At 47.1% G+C, this 23,071-nt stretch overlaps 3 protein-coding genes and 1 non-coding gene across 5 annotated transcripts; 1 reads left to right on the top strand and 3 right to left on the bottom strand.

The window, feature by feature from the left end:
- The first annotated feature begins 8,910 nt into the window (after positions 1 to 8,910).
- On the top strand, positions 8,911 to 15,222 carry LOC101774927 (mitogen-activated protein kinase kinase kinase 3). 2 transcript variants are annotated; one of them, XM_004975614.4, is made up of 11 exons: positions 8,911 to 9,502; positions 10,162 to 10,815; positions 10,993 to 11,080; positions 11,188 to 11,250; positions 11,995 to 12,155; positions 12,239 to 12,314; positions 13,419 to 13,478; positions 13,571 to 13,678; positions 13,761 to 13,994; positions 14,403 to 14,509; positions 14,588 to 14,843. In XM_004975614.4, exons 1-11 carry the CDS (start codon positions 9,126 to 9,128, stop codon positions 14,841 to 14,843), a joined length of 2,184 nt encoding a protein of 727 aa, XP_004975671.1. In that variant the 5' UTR covers positions 8,911 to 9,125. The 2 variants fall into 2 exon arrangements, with proteins under 2 accessions (XP_004975671.1, XP_004975670.1); XM_004975613.4 differs by having other exon boundaries at positions 8,916 to 9,502; positions 14,585 to 15,222.
- A 309-nt stretch (positions 15,223 to 15,531) lies between these two features.
- Positions 15,532 to 15,604, bottom strand: TRNAF-GAA. Its single transcript has one exon. It is a non-coding gene; the product is annotated as a tRNA-Phe (tRNA).
- A 14-nt stretch (positions 15,605 to 15,618) lies between these two features.
- LOC101774536 (U-box domain-containing protein 25) lies at positions 15,619 to 17,723 on the bottom strand. Its single transcript, XM_004975611.2, has one exon. It carries the CDS (start codon positions 17,115 to 17,117, stop codon positions 15,909 to 15,911), a length of 1,209 nt encoding a protein of 402 aa, XP_004975668.1. The 5' UTR covers positions 17,118 to 17,723; the 3' UTR covers positions 15,619 to 15,908.
- Positions 17,724 to 21,669: 3,946 nt separating this feature from the next.
- Positions 21,670 to 22,557, bottom strand: LOC101770907 (DNA-directed RNA polymerase II subunit RPB1). Its single transcript, XM_004977948.1, has 2 exons — positions 21,815 to 22,557; positions 21,670 to 21,700 (listed from the first exon to the last, which is right to left on the bottom strand). The coding sequence occupies exons 1-2, from the start codon at positions 22,555 to 22,557 to the stop codon at positions 21,670 to 21,672; spliced, it is 774 nt and encodes a 257-aa protein (XP_004978005.1).
- Between the last annotated feature and the right edge of the window lie 514 nt (positions 22,558 to 23,071).

Here is a 23,071-nt window from a genome sequence, read left to right as displayed (position 1 = left end):
AAGCCCTCTGGTCCAGTTTTGATCAGTGATGTCTTCTTTGACAGTCTTATTTTTTTTCTCCATGCCAACTTGTAAAGACTTGGTGCTATGTCTCTCGGTGCCCTTCCATCAATCCAGGAGTAGTGCCAAAACTTAGCTCGCCAGCCATTGCCTAAAACCACAGTGGTATTAGCTCTGAATAATTGTTTGTCTATCTCATCACAGGGAGTGCCTGAGCCTATCCAAGGCATGTCATTGTCTGCCCATTCATACCATAGCTAATGTAATCGGAGTGCTCGGCTGAATATGTGCAAGTCCAGTATTTCCAATCCTCCTAAATCTTTTGACAATGTTGCCTTTTGCCATCTGACCAAGCAGTGTCCCCTACTAGCCTGCTCCGAGCCTTTCCAGAGGAAATTCCTTCTAATCTTATCAATCTTTTTTATTATCCACTTCTTCTATAGCAAAATGATCGTGAAGTATATAGGCATGGATGTCAATACAGATCTGACTAATGTTAATCTTCCTGCTTTATCTAGTAACTTTCCTTTCCATGCTGGGAGCTGCAACTCTGTCAATCAGTGGTTGTAATTCAACTCTCTTTTATTTTCGTAGGCTAAGAGGCAAGCCCAGGTATTGACAAGGAAAAGTTTTGACTTGATATGGCAAGCTCTGTAGAATGTCATCAAGATCCATGTTGTCACATTGAATTGGGTAGGCATAGCTCTTGTCTATATTGATTTTGAGCCCTGACACTCTACCAAAGGCATCAAAGATTTCTCTGATCCTTTCCACTTCCTCTTTAATTGGATTGACAAAATAGCAGCAGCAGCAACATATAGGCTTATTCTTATTTTTGCCATTCTGTTCTGGATTGGTGTCAGCATCGACTCATTTTCTACCATTCTTAGCAATCTTTACAGTGGCTCCAGAGCTATGATGAAAAGCATAGGTGAAAGTGGGTTTCCCTGCCTGAGGCCGATTTTGTGTCTGAATTTTCTTATTTGGGAGCCATTTATCAGGACAGATGATGTTGCTGTTGACAGGAGTGTAGAAACCCATTCTCTCTATCTGATCCCAAAACCCATTTGTTCCATCACCTCCATTAGATAAACCCATCTGACTGTATCAAATGCCTTGGCTATGTCTAGCTTTAGGAAAAGGTATGGTCTCTTTGCTTTGTGCAAGTCTCTGATTAGATTTTGAGTGTATAAGAAATTATCATGGATGCTTCTTTTCTTTATGAATGCATTCTGATTTCTAGAAACCAGTTCACTTAGGCACTGGGATAGCCTTGTTGCCAGAAGTTTGGAGATTATTTTGGCAATGCTGCTGATTAAGCCTGTAGTCAGCTACCTTTTCTGCTTCTGCTTTTTTGGGTATCATCACGATGTGTGCTGAATTTAAGATGTTGAAATGCTGACCATGTTGATCATAGAATTATTGTATTGCTGATTTCAGGTCTTCTTTGATTAAATCCCAACAACTCTTAAAATTTTTTCTAATGTACCCATCTAGCCCTGGGGCCGCTTCAGATTTTAAATCCATGACAGGTTCTTTAATTTCTTCCTCAGTAAAATCCTCCTCTAGGAACTGAAGATCATGCCTTTGTATGTGTAGGGCTTCCTAGTTTAATGTTTCTGGCCTGCTACTCTCTTGACCCAGTAAAGATTGAAAGTGCTCCAGCACTGCTTTCTCTTTATCTTCCCATAAGTGCACCCTCCCATTAGGTGTTGCCAGGCTTTGAATAATTCTTCTCCTCCCATTTACTCCTAGAAAGAAGTATTTGGAATTAGCATCTCCTACTTTAATGTATGTAAGTCTGGATTGTTGTCTTACTCTTAGTTTTTCAATTGTTGTTAATGCTAGGTATCTATTTTTCAAATCCCTCTTTAGCATCAATTCCTCATTGCTCAAGGCTCTATGTTCTTGTACAACATCAAGTATCCAGATCAACTGTCTTGCTGCTAACAATAGAATTTTGCTATTTCCAATTCTTGCCCTTGCCCATGTTCTCAGCCTTTTTGTTGTTCTTTGCATTTTGATATGTAGCCTTAAGAAAGGATTGTGCAGAGTTACTTGCTTGTTCTAGGCCTCATTGACCTCCTCTTTGAATCCCCTTATTTTTGTCTAGAAGCTCTCAAATCTGAAACCTTTATATTTTGCCCAGGCATTGTCACCAGTGAGCAGTAGTGGATAGTGATTAGATACTAGTGTGAAGATGGCCTGCAGCATACAGTTTGGTAGCATGGTCTCCCAGCTTGTGGAACAGAAAACTTTGTCAATTCTGATGTGGGTGACATTGTCAAAGCAGTGGTCCATTGTTGTGCTACTTATATTAGCAGCTTGCACGCCTGTGCATCTCGGCAGAACCGTGCTGAGCAAATAAAATTCTCATCAATGGTAAAAATGCGTAAGTCACAGGTTGACTTGAGGGGAACACACGGAATCGTTGGAGAAGACCAGCACTGCAATGGTGTATTAGCTTTACCAAGGACCTCGTCGTGGCCACAGATCTGCCTTTTGTTTTGCGGATATCAGTTCAATAATTATTAGCATGATCGAATCACACCATCTCCATCAAAAAAAGATCACATGCTCATGAAACAACCCCTGATCAAATTCCTTTCCCCCGACGTTGGCTCGTTTGGATTACTGCCCGCACGCGCCCTACCAAAACTTCGGTCATTGACTGCACAACCGTCAACCCATGTTTGGATGGTAACCAATGTTTGGCGCACCCTCGCCATACTCCTAGGACACATGGATGGTAATTAATTTTTGGCCGCGCCCTCGCCGTACTCCTAGGACACACGCCAATGTTGGACGAATTGCAGGCGGCGAAATCATCCACCAAAATATTGGCGAGACGTCTGTTGGTGCGGCACTAGTAGGAAGAAACCAAATGTCCAAACCTCTTTTGCTTTGGCTCTACTACCCCATAGTGTCGATCCGCCGGCAACCCCTGGTCCTGGGTCGCCTGTCAGCCTCTGCCGGGGGTCAAGGCCCTGTTTGGATACGATTATAATCGGCTTACAGCTTGAAATAAGCGATAATCCCACCAAACACCTCGCTCATTCTCGCTTTTGCTGGAAGCCACTTCAGAGATTTGAACAATAAGAAGTGAAAGACGATAAGCGAGTCACGTAGTTTATAATCTAAGCGTTGCCACGAGAAGGTATCCAAATAGGGAAGCTCCTCACCGGGTCATTTCTAATTATAGCCCAGTGAGAGAAAATGCACGACGGGGGTAATTCACTAGCACAGCCATTCGATTCCAGGCCCAAGATGAGCCCATTAGGACATGCACCCAAATCACATTCGAAAGAAAACAAATAGATTCCAGGCCCAAGATGAGCCCATTAGGACTTCCACTAAGATAGCGATTTCATGCCCATATCCTGCTCTGCTCACGCTCTTTTTTTATTATTTGTATGTCTACTGGTACTAGAACAAATAATTGTACTGTCAGAACTCTTTTCTTAAAAATGGAATATTACAAATTAGAAGGAGTCATCAAACTAACTTTAATCCCGCCACACTCCCTGATGTTTAGCGTGCTGCTACCCTCCCTGCTCGGCCCATGCTCTCTCTTTCCGCCTATTATGTGTATAACTTCTTTTTCTTTACATGGTATATGGTACATATAATTGCTCTGCCTGTACTTTTTTTTTCTTCTACTGACCGTAATAAAAGAACAGTTTTGAATTGGGTATGCAGATGCATGAAAGTACTCCCTCCGTCCCAAATTACTATTTATTTTGATTTTTCTAAATATATAGTTTTTGCTACGTATCTAGATATACATACATCTAGATCCATATTAAAAAAATTATATTTAAAAAAGTCAAAACAAATAGTAATTTAGGAGGGAGGGAGTATGGAGTGGGTATAGCCGGTCCCAACAAATTGGGTATACATCCAGCTTGATGAACGGGAGGCGGCATTCGGTACTGTGTACGGTCCGTTTCATCGGGCAGCATGTGCAAAGCCTGCAATCATGCGATGGTGATGGAAGATTCCCAACCGGCGGCGGCTAGCGTACGCCTGGCCCTCCATGTGTGTTCCTCTTCTTCGTACACTTGACCTCTCTAGCTACCCGGCGTTGACATTCGTGGGAATGCGCAGTATCATGGATGGTTGCAGGTCAGGGTTTGTTCCTGTCCAATAATTGTCTCAAATAGTGTACTCCTACAAGTACTGGATTTATCCTGGTCCAGACCAGACAAAAAAAAGAAAAAAGAATGCGACCATGCCCATGCACGAAGGTTGAGCCATGCAGATGATCAAAGAATAATACTAGAATGCTCCTCGATCAATGACGAGAAATCCGCTCAAACCGCCGTCGTATCATCAGAACGGAAAAAGGAAAATGGAAGAACCACCACTGGGCGCCTTGTTTTTTCTGGCGAAATTGTCACCCAAATCTACAAAACGAAGGCGTTATTGTACCATCGGACCCGTCCCTAGAAATGGTCCTGTGAAAATAAATTCATAACTTTTTCATATGATCTCAGATGAAGACAAACTTTATATCAAAATTGTATAGCTTGATGAGATCTAAAACTTTGTAGTTGAAAAGTTTTTCATTTCAGATTGTTTAGTACTTCAAAATATCATTATAATTTCTCTATTTTTGAAATCTAAAACTTTTGAAGTTTCAAATGACTTCGGCTATACATAGTTTTTAATTTGAAATTGTTTAATACTTCAAAATATCATTATAAGTTCTCTAGTTTTTAAATATAATTTTTTAAATTTTCAAATGACTTCGACTATAGAGAAGGTCTATATCGAAATTATAGAGGTAGATGAGACCTAACACTTTGAAGTTGGCATGTTTTTCATTTGAGATTGTTTATTACTCTAAAATATTATCATAAGTTCTTTAGTTTTGAAATTTACAAATTTTAATTTTCAAAGGTCTTCAGTTATAGAGAAGCTCTATATGAAAGTTGTAACACTCAACGAGATCTAAATGTATATAAGTATATAATAAATAAATAAGTACATGCGTGAGTATATGTTAATGTACAAGTATATGTGAATGAGTTTAATAGATGTATTTTTTTAATACAAACTTTTTCATGTCATCTCGGATGAATACAAATTTTATATCAAAATTGTAGAACTCGACGAGACATAAAACTTTATAGTTGACAACTTTTGCATTTTAAATTATTTAATAGCTCAATAATATATTTTAAAAGAAAAACAAAAATGGAAAAATAATTGTAGGGGTGTGTACGGCATCACCTGTACGTGAAAATAATTTCTAGGGCGTCACCCGCCCTGTAAATCATTTCTAGGTGTGGGTGATGGCATGACCTGATCCTAGAAATTATTCCGTGCAAAAAAAATCATTACCTTTTCATATCATTTCAGATGAAGATAAACTTTATATCAAAGTTGTAGATCTCAACGAGATCTAAAAATTTGTAGTCATCGATCCACAACTTCCAAACAAAGCATTATTATTGGCCCAACCTCACTCCAGAGTCTAGACTCCCTTCGTCCCTATCTTATCTTCTTCTCGGTATCTCCTCTCTGGCTCTCTCACTTCTCCTCCCCTATCTCTCTCTTTCCTCCATCCTGCGAAGACTGGCGAGGGCTTCTCTCATAACTTTCTCACTAGGTTTGTGGTCAATCTGCTAGCTTGTGCTCGATTTGTGACCATGTACTTCGATTCGATCCATGACAGTGACTAGTTTATTAAGATTGGTTGTTCTGAACTTCTGTTTTTCCATCTATTTGCTGAGTGGTTGATCCCCATGGGGTTCGTCGGGGTTTGGGGATCGACGGGGATGGGCAGAAGTGGTGTGTGGCTGCGGCCGTGCGTGCAATTTTTTTAATCGATTTGCAGGGGCGGGTCACGCCATCATCCGCCCTTGAAAGTGCCGCCCCTGGAAATGCACTTCCAGGGGCGGGTGATAGCGTCACCCGTCCCTGGAAACGGTTTTATAGGACGGATCTGTTACCTACTCTTGCAAATAGTTATTTGTAGCTGTGAAAGTTAGAAGCGGGTGGAGCGCCGCCCCTACAAATACATTTCAACCGTTGTTGCAAACCGTTTTTTAGTAGTTCACGTCGTTACGTACGTACCTAACGTAATCTCTTCCATCAAGCATTTTAATTTCCTCGTGGCTAGGAAACAGAATGGAACTTCAGCTCCTGACGGGGACAGTACATCGGCACTGAACACTAACGCACCCAAGGAACTTCAGCTTCAAGCTACGCGTGCATACGACGCAGACTTCTGAAAAAAAAAGCCGATACAGCAACCGCTACAAGTCAGCAATGATCTTACCATGACACACACACACACATATATACACACCATCTCATGATAAACAAAACTTCGCCTGTTGACTGCATGCAAGAGCTAGTACGACGAACTAGCAGCAGCTAGCTTGCGTTCAAACTAACTTAACTATAGACTACTGCATGCTTAGCCAGTTAAATAAATAAATAAATAAGAATTATTTACAAATATATAAATGACTCGAGGCAAGGGGCCACGACCACGAACGAAGCAGGCCGGGCGCGTATGAAAGGAGGCAAGAAAGTTAACGATCGATGACTTTAGCCTCGGAGCAAAGCTAACCCCCCTCTCGAGTCTTGACCTCATAGCATGTGCAAACACGTACGTACGGCCTCGGATCGAACGCGTTCGTTCATCGATCGCAAAAAGTGTCGCGATATGATCTTCCGTCGACGTCAACCGGAGATCCGGCCGACTATATTGTAATCCTTGCGGTTGGGGTATTACCGTCGATCGGGATGGATGGATAGTATACATATGCTGAATCTGGCTCCTTGCGAGCTTTGGATTCTTGTTGCCGCGGCGCTGTCCGGGAGCTGGGCGATCGAGACGCAAGGGTAAGCTCGCTAGCGTCATCGGAGGAGAAGGAGAAGCAAAAGCAAAGGTAGGGTGATTAAAGATCGATCGTCCATCCCTGCGAATCGAATGAAGTGACAGGGAGCTTAAGATAGCATCGGGATGGTTAATATCCGCGCACCTCCAGATAACCAGCTTTATGTGAAATGGGATTCGACCCTAGTGTTGCTGTCAGGGCATGCGCGCGCGTGATGATCTTGTTGTGTTCGTCTTCCACGCCTAATAATTTGATTAATCCATCAACCGGACCATCATTACAATATTATACATACATAAATACAAGCCGTGACTCCTGAATCCTGATGGCACGTGTCGTGCTGAGATCGATGACAAATGTAACTTGGACAAAAGTTACTCTCCCTAGCAGTGGCGGATCCAAAAAAAAATTATTAGAAGAGGCTATTCCCTATATAAGGGGCTCTATGCCTACGGTTCCAGCAACAGGAGGAGGGCGCTCCGGTGCTAGATCCGCCCCCGCTCCGTAGTGCGCTCTTGTGTTGTGTCTCTTTGGATCGTTGGATCAAGATGTATCCATTCAGATGAACTTTGTCCTTTGGCACTATCACAATGCCCTCATCTCTTCGTCCCGTTTCTTTTCGTTCACCGTGAAGCTTCAAGCTCCTGCAACTCTTCTTCTTCAACACTGATCGAGCTCTCTCGTCTTAATTTCTTGTAGAGCAAATTCAATGTTGTCAGGCTAGCTTGTGTCTTCTATAAATTTGGTTAAGATTTATACGTACATAAAGAAAAATGAGAAACGATGTCAAGACACTGGTACCTAACCATCACACACGCTTATGAAAATAGTTCAAATGAAATATAGAGCATACATAACGGAATTTAACGGCCAATCAATCAAAGTTTGATCAAAATACATAGTGCTGTGCGGCTCCTGGCGGCAGTACTCTATGGCGGCCATTGTATTCCAACACGGTATTTTATAAGGCTGCTTTCATCGATCTGCATGGTTACCTTTTTTTAATAAAAAATAACAAACAACCATACTACGCCGTACCTGCTAGAATTATATTCGATGCTACCAACATTATTTGACGGCACGCTAGTCGCGTCAGCTAATAATTAAACTTTCGTGCTCCAATCTAAAGGCACATCATCAGTAGCTAATTAATGGCATCTCACATAAAACGGTTGGTCTTTCATATCTGCTTAAAAGAATGAAAGCGAGGGAAATGTAGTCATCATCAGGCAGCATCTGTGTTGGCAGCAGCACCCACCCACTCGCACCTCTCTATGGGTGCTTTCGATGAGCTGGGTTATCCAGCGGTTGTGCAAGTGTTTAGCACCGTATTTGTCAAGCATCAATCCCTGCTCGGCCTAATTTAAGAGAGACACGACAAGAGAAAAGGGTAGTTTGTTTTCTCTTCCATGCAAATTGCATCAGAGGATCTTTTTTGCAAACTGATCCTCTGTTCTCTTTTTAACAAAAAAAGAAAAAAAGAGGGTAAAAAACCTGGCCAAAAAATTCTCCTAACCGCCTGCCTGCCACGTCAGCGGGGTCCTCCCCCAGCCGACCGTCGTGGCGTACGCCACCAAGCTTCCCGCGCGCGCCAAACCCGGGCTCGACACCACCATCCGCGAAGATTCCATTCCCCCTCCCTCTCTCTCCACCCCCTTCCCGCACGCGAGCGAAAACCAAAAAGAAATCGCCCGCACGCACGGACTCGCGGCCCCACATGCAGCCGCCCGATCGGAAGTGAAGCGAAGCCGCCGCGCGCAAGCAGCCAAGGCAGAGAAGCCCCGTGGCGGCGCAACCCGTCCAGGACGGCAGGCTGAGCCGCTGACACCGGGACCCCGCCCGCCGGTGAGAACTCGCCGCGGTGGGTCGCCGTCGCGCGCAGGAACTCGCGCGGGCACACGCGTACGGCGTACCTGACACTCTCCCCCTCCCCACCAGCACCCCCGCGCACCAATTTTTTTTTCCAAAAGGAGAGAGAGAGGGGGAGGAAAAGAAAAGAAAAGAAATCCGAAAATATCCCCCCCATTTTGTCTAGTAGAGGCCGAGCATTCGTCTCCCTCACCTAAAGCGAAGCTCCGTCGGCTTCGGCTCCTACCTCGCGCCTTCCTCGCGCGGCGCGCCTCCTCCTCCTCTCCTCTCCTCTCCCCCCTACCCTCCCTCCCCCTCCCTTCCTCCCGCACGCCCACCGCGGCTGTTCGAGCTCGGCGGCGGAACCAACCCTACCCGTCTACTAGCGCCGACGCCGCGGGGCTCTGCTGGCCCCCGGGCGCGATGCCCGCGTGGTGGCCCCGCAAGTCGAGGTCCAAGTCGAAGGCGAAGCCCGGGTCGGGGGCCGTCTCCGCGGCCTCCTCCCCGCGCAAGTCCGCGGACCTCGACTCGCCCTCCCCGTTCCCGTCGCCGACGCCGCGGGCCCCGGAGAAGCTGCGGAGCCTCGATTCGCCCGGCGCGGCTGCGGCGGCGGCGGCGCGCGCGCGGTGCCCGGCGGGGCACGGGCTGGTAGGGTACAAGCTCCCGGTGCCCGCGCCGGACCCGGAGCCGCCGGAGCTCGTCGGGACCCTCTACGAGGAGGAGGTGGCCTCCTCCGCGGAGGACTCCAGCGCGTGCTCCGTCGGGTCGTCGGACGAGGCGCAGGATCACCATGGGTTTAGGTGAGCGGACGGCCGTGGAATGGTTGGCGCCTGTTTATGGCTCGATATCCGGATTTCGCTGCGGCCCGGCTCTCGCTGGAATTTCCTTTCCTCATTTGGGCTGCAATAATTGCAGTCGAATTTGCCTCGTGCCCTGATCGAATTGGGGGGGATTGCGTGGTTAGATAGGTCGATCTGCACGCTTAGTTTACGATCTTCCACTCTAATTTAGCGTGCGACGGATTTGAGGGGCTTTGAATCAAGTGCGGAGTTAGAGTGGACTGTGAGGATTCACACCAACTGCACCAGTTGACCTTTTCTAAGGTCGTTCCAGTTAGACAAATCCTGGTAAATACAGATTGAGGACTGGATGATCCAGTTTGACGATTCCGAATAACGAGTAAACAGCTGCGTCTGTGATGTTTCACCGATTCCAGAATTAGAGCCAGCTATCATCCTTTTTGGTGCAGCTTAAGTTGTTTTGCTGATTCTTTGTTTATCCTTCCAAGATATGATGCACATGGATTAGTTTATTTTTTTATTTTGGTTTTGCGCTCGGTTATGGCATCTTGGGAATAGTTCCATTGTGCCTATTTAAATAGGTACATTATTCAGTAGCCAGACATGTTTATTGGTGATATGTTCTCTGATGTTTATTGCTTGCTTGTTGTAATCTCCAGGTCAATGGATCCTGTTGCTTTTGGTAGGGGAAGAAATATGCCATCTGATTCAGATAGAATGTTAAATGAAGACAAGCATGTCATGTCTTGTAGCATGCCACGGGACCATCAGAAGTTCTTTGACATTCCTGTGTCTAGTGTCAGAGAACATCATTTGCATAGCGACGAACCTTCAACGAGTGAAACCAGTTGTTCACGTGGAAGAATGGTATCTGAAGATCTCTTTGCTCCAAGAACGAGGAGCCTATCCCCTGTACCAAAAGGCCATGCATTCGCCATGAGCAATGGAAATTCTAGAGAATTTGGGTTTAGCCCGAGATCGCCAGTGAGAATGATGGATGGTTTGAGGAGCCCACCTCATCCCTTACCTCTTCCTCCAGGTTCTGCTGCTTGCTCGCCTCTTCCTCCCGCTTCCGCTGCTTGCTCACCTCTCCATCCAGCTTCTGGCGCTTGCTCACCTCTTCACCCAGCTGCTGCTGCTTGCTCACCTCTTCCTCCAAACCACAGTTCTTGCTCGCCTCTTCCATCATCTCCGAGTTCCTGCCCACCTCTTCCTGCATCTCCCACTACTTGCTCACAGTCCCAATCACAATGGAAAAAAGGGAAATTGCTAGGCAGTGGTACATTTGGCCAGGTTTACCTTGGGTTTAACAGGTATCACATCCTTGCCCCTTTTTATGTCATGGAAACTTTGCGTTATTATGTGAAAGTTGATGCATTAGTATGGCACTCCAAGCTAAAATTACACAGTAGAGATATGGCAGTGCACATAGATTAACGTATTCAGTTGCGTTAAAAAAAATCCTAATTTTACGATGTTCAACAATGCAGTGAAAATGGGCAATTTTGTGCAATTAAGGAGGTTCAAGTTATTATGGATGATCCACATTCAAAGGAACGACTCAAACAATTAAATCAGGTACTTGCTGTCTTGTTTAATTGGCTTGGTTGCCGTCTCATGACTAATATGGTATTTGTATCTCTTGTTTATTGACACAACAACATGATTAACTTTGGTATTGACAGGAAATAGATATGCTTAGACAACTCTCGCACCCAAACATTGTGCAGTATCATGGAAGTGATCTGGTAAGTTCTATTTGATAATCCATCGCAGTTATCCATGCAGCTGTTCAGTTCAAATGCTTGTTTGCCATATCACATTTCTTATTCCATGCATATTTTTGTGATGTGATCCATTTTTTTTTGAGCTGGTAGAAAATTGCTTAGAATTTAGTGAAAATCCATAAATGACTGCTTGATGGACTGTTCTTAAAAAGGGCATGGTGCAATCATGCACAAAAAGGATACTCGGTTACAAGGGCTTTCCCGCTATTTTGAAATTGGTAAAAGAAAGAGTTGGTATTATATCACATGCGATGGCAACATCCTGTACTCCAATGTGCGTAACTGTATCCTGTGACCTGACGCATGTGGAATGCATTCAAATGATTTGGTTGATATTAGTATTAGGAGTTACAGAAATTGGTAAAATGGTACTCTTCGTGCAAGTCATTACACGTTCAAGTAAAGTGGATGCATAGAAGGATGGTGAGGGAGGGGGAAGGTAGGGGAGCGAGTATGTACTAATATGGTTCCTTGTTCCATCCAACTGTTTAAGTTTTTTTTTTTGTTGTTCTTTCCCCTTATTTGGTTTAGGTTTTGACTTATTTACATTCCCTTCCATGTTCTAGTGTTTGTCCATCTCAAGAGTTAACTTTCTGGTTACACTATCATAGAATTCAGTGTTTATCAGCTTTCATTGGAGTTGCATTACAAAATAGTTGGCCATGCTTAGACTTTCTAATAATTGTATCTATTTCCTGTACACAGACTGATGATGCACTTTCCATTTATCTTGAGTATGTCTCCGGGGGTTCAATCCACAAATTACTAAGAGAGTATGGCTCTTTTAAGGAACCTGTGATTCGTAATTATACTGGTCAAATTCTTGCTGGTCTTGCCTACTTGCATGGGAGGAACACTGTCCACAGGTAGTATTGGTTGTCTAAAATTCCCATTCCATAGATATATAGCACAAAATACAATAATCATGTCATACTTCTTTTCTTGGCAGAGATATCAAAGGAGCGAACATACTTGTGGGCCCTAATGGTGAAGTCAAACTTGCTGACTTTGGCATGGCTAAGCATGTATGCAGCGTTTACTTTCTGACCCCTCCCTCTCCCTACTGTGTGTTTACACTTTCAATTATCATAAGATTTAGTCTTTTCTGGATTATAAAGTTATCTCTGGTTTTTGTCTCTAAGTGCTCTCTGTTTTGTACTACCCACGTTACTCTTTTGCATGTGCACCCTAGAAATTATACTAAGGAATGCTTATATGCATCCTGAAAGAGTACTGTACCATTCCAAGTTGCAGTTGAAGTAAACGTTTGCTTGATTGCACTAGCACCCATGTTTTGTATAACACTGAAGGAATTAAAGTAGGTGCAAATTCTAATTTCTTATAAAGCCAAGTATCCAGTTATCTACCTACTCATCACATGTATGTGGAAAAGGACATTTATGGAGGGGTGCCAATAGTCTGTGTCTATGCCCTTCTGTGCATGCCCAGCCATGTTTTTTAGGCTTTGTGTCATCCTGGGGTGTTGGGGGCATGCCTGATCTCCTAGGGGCGTGATTGGTACCCAAGGTGTCTCGGGCCTGGCTGAACATCAGAGACAGGCCAGCCAAAGCCTGGTTTGGTGTGTGCACCCTATGCGAGATTGGTTTGCTGGTTATATTGGGCCAGGTGCTGCAGAGATTATGTTTGGTTACGTTGAATTCTGTCACTACCAGTCACGGACACAACCTCCGCATGCGCGCCCTTGCATCGAGCGAGCCAGGTCCGTGAGAAACGAAACGAAATTTCGTTTCTGCGGAACCAGGCTCTGAGGCACCTTTTGCTTCCGCAGGGACAGGCTTACACCATTGTTCAGGTAACCAAACTTGCGGATGCTGCATCCGATGGGCCTGTCTCGATTAGATGCAGGAAACCACTCACCCACTAGGTGACAAGGCATAACTAAGACCTTGTGGCATCCTGTGTTGTTAGGGGCACGCATGGACGCCCAGGCAATGCCTAAATCTACTGAAGGATCCTTAACTGTGAAAAACTGGTTGATGTGTTTTGATGAATGTGCACACACAAGTTCCAACTCTTTGATGGACAGCAAAACAAGGATCAACATAGATTCTGTCTTGCTTTTGTTTTCTTCTGCAAACCCTTCATTTTTTGTTACTTTATTGAAGCAGATATCATCTTTTGTTGAAATACGCTCTTTCAAAGGAAGTCCTTACTGGATGGCGCCTGAGGTGAGTTTTTTTAATACTAAACTTTGTTGACTCTTTGTTGCAATCCGTTGTATATCTCTGAATGAAGTTCTCCCATCATTGGGAATCGTCAGGTTATAATGAACAGTAAAGGGTACAGTTTAGCAGTGGACATTTGGAGTTTGGGATGTACCATTATTGAAATGGCAACGGCAAGACCTCCTTGGCATCAATATGAGGGGGTAGGCTTTCACTTAGCAGATGTGTATTTTTATGTAACCATGATGAATGATCCTGAGCCAATATTATCTAATGATCTTGCAGGTAGCAGCAATATTTAAGATTGCGAACAGTAAAGATATACCTGAAATCCCAGACAGTTTTTCGGAGGAAGGGAAAAATTTCTTGCAGCTTTGCTTAAAACGTAACCCAGCATCTCGCGCCTCTGCAGCCCAGTTGATGGATCACCCTTTTGTTCGGGATCATCCTGCGGTGAAAGCTGCAAAATCCAGTGCATTGAGTGCGTTGTCTTCTCCAGCTGATGGCAGGCTCACAATGGTAATTGTTTCTACCTACCTAGACTCAGTTTTTTCTCATTCTTTTATTTCTTTGCTACTTTCCAAGCACCAGTTAGAAAGACTAAAGCATCTTATAGTGGATCGCTGGTTTGATCATTTGTGTGAAGTATCAGTTCGAAAGACTGGACCCAAGTCCAGTCTCTCTTGATTTTTGATAGTTGCATTAATCATAGGCATGCTAACTCAATTGCTTGTGATTTCGGTTTGGTTGCATCAAAGAAGCTCTTGAGAGTAGCTTAGCTGACAATAAATGCTCCTTTTGCTAACTTATTTCAATAAGTTCAGTGTAGGATTATTTATTCACAAAGGGACCAAAACATCATTAAACTTATTAGCTGGATATATGCACCTAGATGCTCATCCATCCCTATCAATCATCTTGTTGCAGTCCAACAGGGAGTTGCCATCACGGAAGATTATTACTCCTCTGAGGGATATAGGACTGAGTGCGAGAGATTTCACTGGATTTTCAACTGCTGTTCCTTCACCGCACAGGTACCATGACTTTCCACTTCCATCCTTGGCTTGTACTGTTTCACGTAATTTTGACAGACAACGCTTATCATACAGCAGCCCAATTCCTGGGAGAACAAACATGTCTATGCCGGTTTCACCATGCTCAAGCCCTCTGCGGCAGTTTAAGCAATCTAACAGGAGCTGCATGCCCTCTCCACCTCATCCAATGCTTTCCCCCGGTGCTGGCTACAACACATTAAGTTATGCCCAAAATCAAACAAGGCGAAGTCCTGCTCCTGCGATTTCAGATCCTTGGATGGATGTTGGCCAGTTGAAACTCCAAAGCCCCTATGGTTCCCCGAAAAGATTCTGAGAAGGAAAATCAAGAATGCAATATCTCCATGACAAGGTATACAGAGATGTTCCATCTGCAACTCGTGTGTATAGTTACAACGATATGAGACTTTACCGGATGATCTGTACAGCGAAATCAGGCTCTCCAGGAAGGAAGTTGTAACAGGAAGTTCTGTATATTCGTAGGTCTGTTGTTGGTTCCACTCTATAGTTATACCTGTGTGTCCTGATGTAAATCCTCACAAAATCTTACAGATGCCTACGGGATGTAAATTCGTAAGCTTGTACGAGCTGATATTTCTGTGCAAGTAGAAGCAGTTAGGACTTTGATGATGGCAGATGCAACCATGTCTTTCCGAGTGAATCGGAGAAAGATACATGTTACGGTTTATTTTCCATTGCATTTCCACTCATCTCTGGATTCTAAGCAGATTAATTGAAACAAAGGAAACTAATAGATAGGGACTGTTTATATTTTGGCCAAATCCTTTGGATACAGGAAGCCGTATAACTTGACCGGTGTCTAGAAAGCCAACCGTACCCAGTCGTGCGCACGGCAAAGCCTTGAATGCTCGCAGCTCTTTTGCGACTTTGCCTGATTGAAAAGGTTTGTTAAAGGACCGAAATATATAAACCAAAACTTGCTTGAGACTTTGCCTGATTGAAATGGTTTAAAAACGGAAATAAATAAATAAAGCCAAAATAAATGCGGTGAGCGTGGATCGAACACGCGACCTTCAGATCTTCAGTCTGACGCTCTCCCAACTGAGCTATCCCCGCTTTGTGATGCAAAATGGAAAACAGAATATATATACTATATATTTATATATAAATTAAGGTTCCAGTCAAAACCATCTGATTTGGTTTTCGACCATGAAATAACCCGAGTTAATCTCCCGGGCCATCGTCTCCACTCTCCAGCATTGCAAGATGGCATGGAACCTGGCTGCAAGCTATGAAAATAGCTGACATTCTTAATGCAGCTTACAAGAATTATCCATGAAATTAATTAGCAGATGTTCTTGATGCCGGACTTACAGCTTGAGAGCCAAGAACATCTAACCACCTAAGCTAACCGCTTGCTTCACATGGACTTGAACAGCTTGAGCAGGGACCTCGCCTTGGCCTTGGCCCTAGTGCCGCACTGGCTCTGCAGCAGCAGCAGCACCTGCGTCACCACCCCGGCGCCGGCGGCCTCGCTCCGCGCCGCCCTCGACTCCCTGCACACGGCCAGCAGCGCCGCCGCCGCGTGCTCGCTGCCCTCGTTGCTCGACGACATCATGAACACGTGCCTCACCAGCGCCCGCACCGCGCCGGGCTCGTGCGCCACCGCCCTGCGCCCGGCCTCCGACGCGGCCAGCGCCTCCAGCGCCGCCAGCGCGCTCGACACCGTCGCGGCGCCGCAGCATCCCCCTTTACCCGCCGACGCCCACGACAGGCACTTGAGGAGCGCGGGCACCGCGCCGTGGTCGACGGCGCCGCCGCGCGCGGGCTCGTCTGCGCAGCAGACAGCCGCGACCGCGCGCGCTGCGGCGCCCGAGACACGCCCGTCCCCGTGCTGCAGGAGCGGCAGGAGCGCCTGCCAGACGCGCGGCGAGGCGGCGGCGGCGAGCGCCAGTTCCCGCGTCGTCGCGGCCGTGGCGATCACCTCCAGGAGCCGGCACAGGCCCGCCCTGACCCGGGCGCGCCCGCGCCCCAGGAGCCGCACGAAGGACGCCAGGCTCGCCTCCGTCTTGAGCATGTTGAGGCAGTCGTGCTGCGGCGAGGTCGGGCTTGCCGGTAGCAGGCTCAGCGCACACTGGAGCGCCAGCTCCTCCTGCTCCGACAGGTCCCACGGCGCCGGCGGGTGGAAGACGAGCTGTAGCAGGACGGGCAGGAACTCCAGCTGGAGCATGCACGCGCGGCCGACGTCGGACTCGGACGCCAGCGTGGCGACCTTCTTGAGCGCGGCCACCTTGGCATTGGCGCCGGCGCCGGCGCCGGACTGGAGGCAGCGCTTGAGCGCCGCGAGCGACGGCTCCTCCTCCGCGTCGCCGTCGTCATCGGCGGCGGCCGTTGGCTCGGGGACCTGCTGGTCGGCGGAGAGCCAGCGCTCGATGAGGTGGCGAAGGGTGCGGTTGGGCACGAGCGCGGCGTCGCCGAGCGGCTGCATTGTGACGGGGCACGTGCGGTGGCCGGCGGCGAGCCACCGCTCGATGCAGGGGCGGTCGTACGTCTGCCCCGTGCACAGCGTCACGGGGTCCGTGAAGATGTCCAGGCTGATCGGGCACCTGAACAGGTGCGGGATGCTCATCTTGCGCCCGCGCGAGCACGCAGGGATCGGATCGGATCGGATCACCAAGAATCAGCAATCAAGAAACGCCAAGAACTCATCCCCAACTCAAGGCCCACACACCAAGACGGCGAGAGCAGATCAAGAACCAACATAAAAGCTCCAACTGAAAACACCAGGAACTCACAAGCTAATGCAACACGGTGAGATCAGCTCCGGCGTGCGCAGAGTAAAATGCAGTGTGCGGCACCACCGTACCAGAAAGCTCTCGATCTCGCCGTCGAGCACTCACTCCCAAGCACCCCCTATCAAGAATCCATGGCGACGCGACGAGACGGGTGACGAGGCCGCGCGAGTGACCGCAGCGGAGTTACTGCACTGTGACCCGCCCCTGTGGTTGTACTTGGACTCGCTGCAGATGAGGTGATGGCCATAAAGCCGGCCGGCCAGACAACAGGAGCTGCCTCCTGCAGGCTACAGTGCTGGATATGGGGCTCTCCCAATCGAAGATGAGAGAGAATGAGACGGGAGGAGCAGTGGAAGCAAGCGAGAGGAGGGGTGCTTGCAGGAGGAAGAAGATAAAGAGGCAAAGCCCAAAGAGGGGGTGGCGATGGCGAACTTTCTTTTGCGGGCGGGTGGTCGTCGAAAAGGAAAGGTCTAGTGATTGGACCGGAACAGGGGAGAGTGAGGAGGAGACGGGGAAAAGTTTGCAGCCTGAAAACGTGGGGGCAGTCAGAGTTGGGTACCGTACCGGTTGGAACGCAATTCACAGAGATTGCCTTGGAACGCCCGGATGGACAGCCTGAAAATTCCAAAGCCAATTTGCAATGTTCATCAAAGCTCCCCCTTGCCCCAGAGCAGGTTTGTTAGGACCAGAATTGTATCCGCAGGTACACTTGGCAACTTGCAAAGCCTCAGATGAACGAATTCGGAATCGGATTTTGTTTTTTGGACAAAATTTAATTTTTGAGCTGGATGTTGATTATCGGAGTTCTGGAAGGTATGAGGCAAAATTGAACTTTGGGCGGATCGAGGAGGTGGATGATGCGGGTTCGGGGGTATTTCCACCATTAGGAAAAATCCTTCTCTCTCGTGTTTTTATCATCTTTGTTATGTGTCCGTCAATTTCTCCCGGTAGAAATTCGGCAAAAGTTTCTGCAAGAGTAAAAATGCAATGCCCCTGCTGCTACGACGATGTGGACAAGTGTGTAGCACACTGGCGCCGGCACTGTAGCTGATCGTGGACCGGTCTGCACTCTTAGGCGCCACTCCATGTGTCATGATTATTCCATTTGCAGCGGCGGACAACATGGGCAGAGGAGGCGCGTGATGTTAACACGGAGCATGAGAAGAAGAAAAGCCAATCACCTGAAAAATTTTGAGTGCGTTGGAAGCATTATGATGAACGCGAGCAATTCTTTGAATACTTTCTCCCCCTCCCTCGTCCCTCCCTTGTTGCCTTTCTCACCGAACAGAAAAATCCTCATGAAATTCATTCATCCGCCACGTGGCATCGTGCCTGGCCCACTTGTCAGCCGGCAGTGTGACACACAGTTAAGTCAGCAACAAGCAAGCTCCGATCCACTGCTCCACGACAGATAAGAGTTAAAAAGGGAGAATCTTTGTTACCGGACCGACATCGCTAGGTTACAAAACGGTATGATCTGTAGAGTTGAAAACCGCCGGTTAATCGCCGCCTCGAGCAGCCCACTTAGGATTAAAAAAAAAATGCGATCCTGTAGGGCGCTAATGGCAGGGTTAAGTTAACGCGGCTAGGGCAGCACGCAGGCAGTGCCAAAGTCTTGGGGTGGCGCTGCACTTTGTGGCGCTGTAGCCAGCGGAGGCAGCAGCATTACCCAAATCAAGGGACTCGACTAAGCTCCACTTGCAAGGCTAGCCGTCTAGGATTCATTCAGACACTGATCATATTGTATGATCGTAGATGGAGATGATGGCCAAAGGTATGATAAACAAACTTTAATTTTTTTTGGGGGGAAAAAAAACGTGGGAAAGTCTGCACGATCGTAGTTTCATAATGTTATCCGACCCGGGCCCACACGCCACGCAAATTTTGAGTGTTAGCTTTTTCAGAAAATAAAATGAGTGTTCTGTTCCATGTAAAATTCCTTCTGAGATTATCCACGGTCAAATAGCGCTCTGGAGATGCTACAAGGGCGTGTATTACTGTTACGTTTTTATTTTATTTTTTATTTTAACAGAGAACGGCGTGCATTATTGGCGTGCAATAGTAGTGTTTTTCGTGTACAGGAACACTCGATCTTCCTCACTCTCGATCGAGCTAATAACGTGACGTTTACCCGTTTGTTCAGGTGTTCGCATTATACAGTTGACTTCAGGTAGTTCAGTTTGAACGGCAAGAGTTAATGCGTGTAATTTTCGATTGGAACGAACGAAAGACCGGCAGTTTAATTTCTCCACCGCAATCTTTTACCACACGTATCTTTTATTTCCATGAATTGAAAAATTAGGCAAGCCAGCGCCGGCATGGACTGACTGTCTGTTCTATATATCGATCCAAGGAGTTTATTTTAATTTCTCACGGTTCAAGCACAAGCAGAGAGATTTGCATTCCAGTTAGGTTTTCTCTCAAAAAACAGTTTGATTATGTTAGGAGAATGGCAATAAAATAATGACAAAATTTTAAAAGGAGAAGACTTAAGACTTGTCTGTAGCTCTGTTCGCATGCGTATCTGTTCAAAGGTTGGACTCTGCGTCTCTGCGTGTGCAGTTAAAAAGACACTACTCAGCTCCACTCCAACCGTAGAGAATTGCCAAACAATGCAATTTGACTTCTAATACATTGTTTTTGCGGTTCAATGTCCGGACTAGAAAACCATTAGTAAATTGTATTCTAGACCTTTCCCTAAAAAACAAAAACAAAGGTTGCAACCTAATACTGTGTCCTATTGGCACCCTTTGGAAGCCTGCAAGGGGTTGTTTGGTTGCATCTGCTGAACAAGTTTAGCTTTTCTAGATAATGTGATGTCATAAATTATGCCCACATCATGAAGACTTAATTTTTTTCCCTCTTATGGTGATTATATATAGTGGAAATAACATGTAACTTGAGTTATTTGAATGTGACTAAAGAGTCAGTGTTTAAACTTGTTCAAAAATTTGTACCTCATTCACCAATCACCAGTCACATGAACTTATTGTGTTTTTCCCTTTCTTGCGGGGTATCAATTTGTGTGGTTGACTTGTGCAACCATATACCAAATGTTCAACCTAGTACTGGTACAAGTTTGCTCCATTTCCAACCTCATTTTGTAATTCTTCTCACGAGTCCATTTTATCGGTTTCGTCTGCGACCGCGTGAACAAATCCAGTAGGATGCAAAAGAGAGAGTCACATATGATAGAGACCTTGGTGAGGTAAAACACAATTATCAAGCTAGCGAGTGCTATCGCTTTCATATTACTGGGATTAGACCAAAAAGGGTAAAGAAAATAATGACGAATGGAGTGCCAGCAAGGTGGTAGTTCAAAGCAACAGCTTTGAATTAGGATTGCTCTCCCGGGGTCGTTCCAAGTCAGATTCCATGGATGACAAGAAGATCACACCATCACATGAGCCCAAGCACGGGGCCTGTGTTCAAAGTCTGGGGCTACTTGCAAGCTGTAACTTTGGACCAGAAGCAGATGCTCTGGCAAAAAAAGTTGTGGATGAACTGAGTGCCTTGCGGCATGCTCTCGTTCCAGAGTATACTACTTGTATTTTCTCTATTTTTTTCCCTCTTTGTTTTGTGGGTCGGAGGCACATTTGGTTCAGTGTATGTACATCATCATTAGAACATTCTGAAGAAGAATTTCCATGAGGAATCCTGAAGTGTTCTCTGAACACTACTCGAGCTCGACACGTGTGGAATCGCTGTGAATCACTCCTTGGTCTTAAGCTTGAGGCCAGTTGGAGTTTCTTTAACAGATAAGGTTAGGCCATGAAGCAAGACGAAGAGATCAGACTTCGCACGTGCAGCGTTGAACAGTTTCTTTCGGTGCTGGCTTTTGATGATCCATCGACATATTCTCTGGATCCAACAGCTCTTTCTGACGGAACATCGCTTTCTGCTGCTGAGTTTTGTTGACCGGTTTCTTCCAGAGATACTATACATGGAGATAAGGAGTTTGGTGATGCTATCATTGTTGTCAAAAGAGTGCCGTCCGGCTTCTGAATGGTCTGAAGCTCGAACAAGATGCAGGTTCAGCCTGATTTGTCGGACTGTCAGTTCAGGCTTTTGCTCCCAATGCGATGGATAAAAGACATTACTGGAAAAGGATTTGGTCGAATCTTGTAATGACGTCGTATGCATCTAAAGTTGTGATGGACAGTGCGCGGTTTGCAATCAAATTCAGTAAAGAACGTTATACACAATCGCAATTCAGAGGTGAACGTTACAATCACAATTCAGCGGTGAAAAAAACCAACAGACTGGAAAACCAGATCATATCAATTTATTCAGCAAACAAATACTGATGATTCTTGTACATGTGTTCGTTGCTTCATGCGGCATAATACAACATTTACCATAGGCAAAATCAATCGATTGATTGTGTCATACACAGAAAGTTAACAGCTTCATCTGCCTGAAGCAAGATGTTCCCTATTACAGTCTACAAACGAACCAATTTTTTTTTTTTTGAACGAACCTATTACAGTCTACAGATCTGTCTAGTAACAATGCAGTGGGAAGAAGGCACGGTGACGCCGGCCGCAGCTGGTCTGGCTCCTCTGGTACGGGAGGCGGCGGCGGCGCGCGCGACTCGGCGTCGGACACCGCCGGAGACGGAGGCGGCGTGCTGGGGGTGTACTCCGGCGTGGCGGCGCGCTGGCCGCAGCTGGTCTGGATCCTCTGGTACGGGTGATGGCGGCGGCGCGCTGGAGACGTGCGGAACTCGGCGTCCGACACCGCCGGAGACGGAGGCGGCGTGCTGGGGGTGTAGTCCGGCGTGGCGGGCGTGTAGTCCAGCGAAGAAGGACGCGGCGAAGGACTCAGGGGCGTGTACTCTGGGGTGCCAGGCGTGTACTCCGGCGTGGCGGCGCGGCGGCGGCACCGGGGAGGGCTCTCAGGCGTGTAGTCCGGCGAAGCAGAACGCCGTGAGGGGCTCAGGGGCGTGTACTCTGGCGTGGCAGGCGTGTACTCCGGGGAGCCGGGCGTGTAATCTGGAGACGCGGGTCGCCGCGACGGCGTCAGAGGCGTGTACTCCGGGGACCCCGATGGGCTCGAGGGCGTGTACTCCGGCGGCGACGCGGCGCGCGACGAGCAGCCGAGAGACGACGGAGATGACTCGTAGCAGAACCTCCCGCCGCGGCCGCCGTCGGCGCCGGAACCCGCCAGGAAGCAGGACCGGCGCGCCACCACGAAGGGGCCGCTGGACGACGCCGAGGAGCAGCAAGAGGCGGCGGCGGATCTGGACGCGGGGGAGGGGAGCACCATCGCCATCGCGCGCGGCGATCCGGGGGAGCTCGGGAAACACGAGGAGAGTGGTTTGTAGCGGCGGCAGCGATCGGAGGTCGCGACTGCGAATTGGGATGGATCCGTGCCGGCAAAATAGCCCGCGGGGCGCGTGGCGAGCAAGCATCGTCGCCGGTCCCGATTCGACTCCATCGCTGCCAGCTTTGCTTTGTTTCCGACTCGGGGATTCTTGGCGCGGCACCTGGCGCGAGTCTGTTTCGCGCCATCGACTATTCGGATTCAAACGTGCGGGCCCCCGTTCGTTGGCCCGGATCAGGTTTGTTCGCGCCGCCACGGGCGCGTCGGAGGCTCAGCGCCACCGACTTGGAATCTGCGGACACGCCACAAACAAGCTGTTAGTCATGTACAAAACTTACAATGAACCATCAGGAAGACTGTTTTTGTGGACACAAAACACCCTTCAGTTCAGAACTGTCCAGCTGGCTTGAACATGCCCATTTTTCTTTTGAAACTTCAGTAGTAAGAGCAGCTGACCCCGTGT

The sequence above is a fragment of the Setaria italica genome, chromosome VII (genome assembly GCF_000263155.2).
Source record: "Setaria italica strain Yugu1 chromosome VII, Setaria_italica_v2.0, whole genome shotgun sequence".
In the NCBI taxonomy this organism is placed as follows: domain Eukaryota; kingdom Viridiplantae; phylum Streptophyta; class Magnoliopsida; order Poales; family Poaceae; genus Setaria; species Setaria italica.
Note: the sequence above shows the minus strand (reverse complement) of the source record. Positions and strands in the feature narration are given on the sequence as shown.

What these genes read in the sequence shown, in the direction of transcription:
- LOC101774927 (XM_004975613.4), top strand. Translation starts at nt 9,126, where the DNA reads ATGCCCGCGTGGTGGCCCCGCAAGTCGAGGTCCAAGTCGAAGGCGAAG. An exon ending in CTTACTGGATGGCGCCTGAG is followed by an intron (nt 13,479 to 13,570) that starts GTGAGTTTTTTT and finishes GGGAATCGTCAG; the next exon opens with GTTATAATGAACAGTAAAGG. An exon ending in CTTGGCATCAATATGAGGGG is followed by an intron (nt 13,679 to 13,760) that starts GTAGGCTTTCAC and finishes ATGATCTTGCAG; the next exon opens with GTAGCAGCAATATTTAAGAT.
- LOC101774536 (XM_004975611.2), bottom strand. Translation starts at nt 17,117, where the DNA reads ATGAGCATCCCGCACCTGTTCAGGTGCCCGATCAGCCTGGACATCTTC.
- LOC101770907 (XM_004977948.1), bottom strand. Translation starts at nt 22,557, where the DNA reads ATGGCGATGGTGCTCCCCTCCCCCGCGTCCAGATCCGCCGCCGCCTCT. An exon ending in CAGCTGCGGCCGGCGTCACC is followed by an intron (nt 21,701 to 21,814) that starts GTGCCTTCTTCC and finishes ATCTTGCTTCAG; the next exon opens with GCAGATGAAGCTGTTAACTT.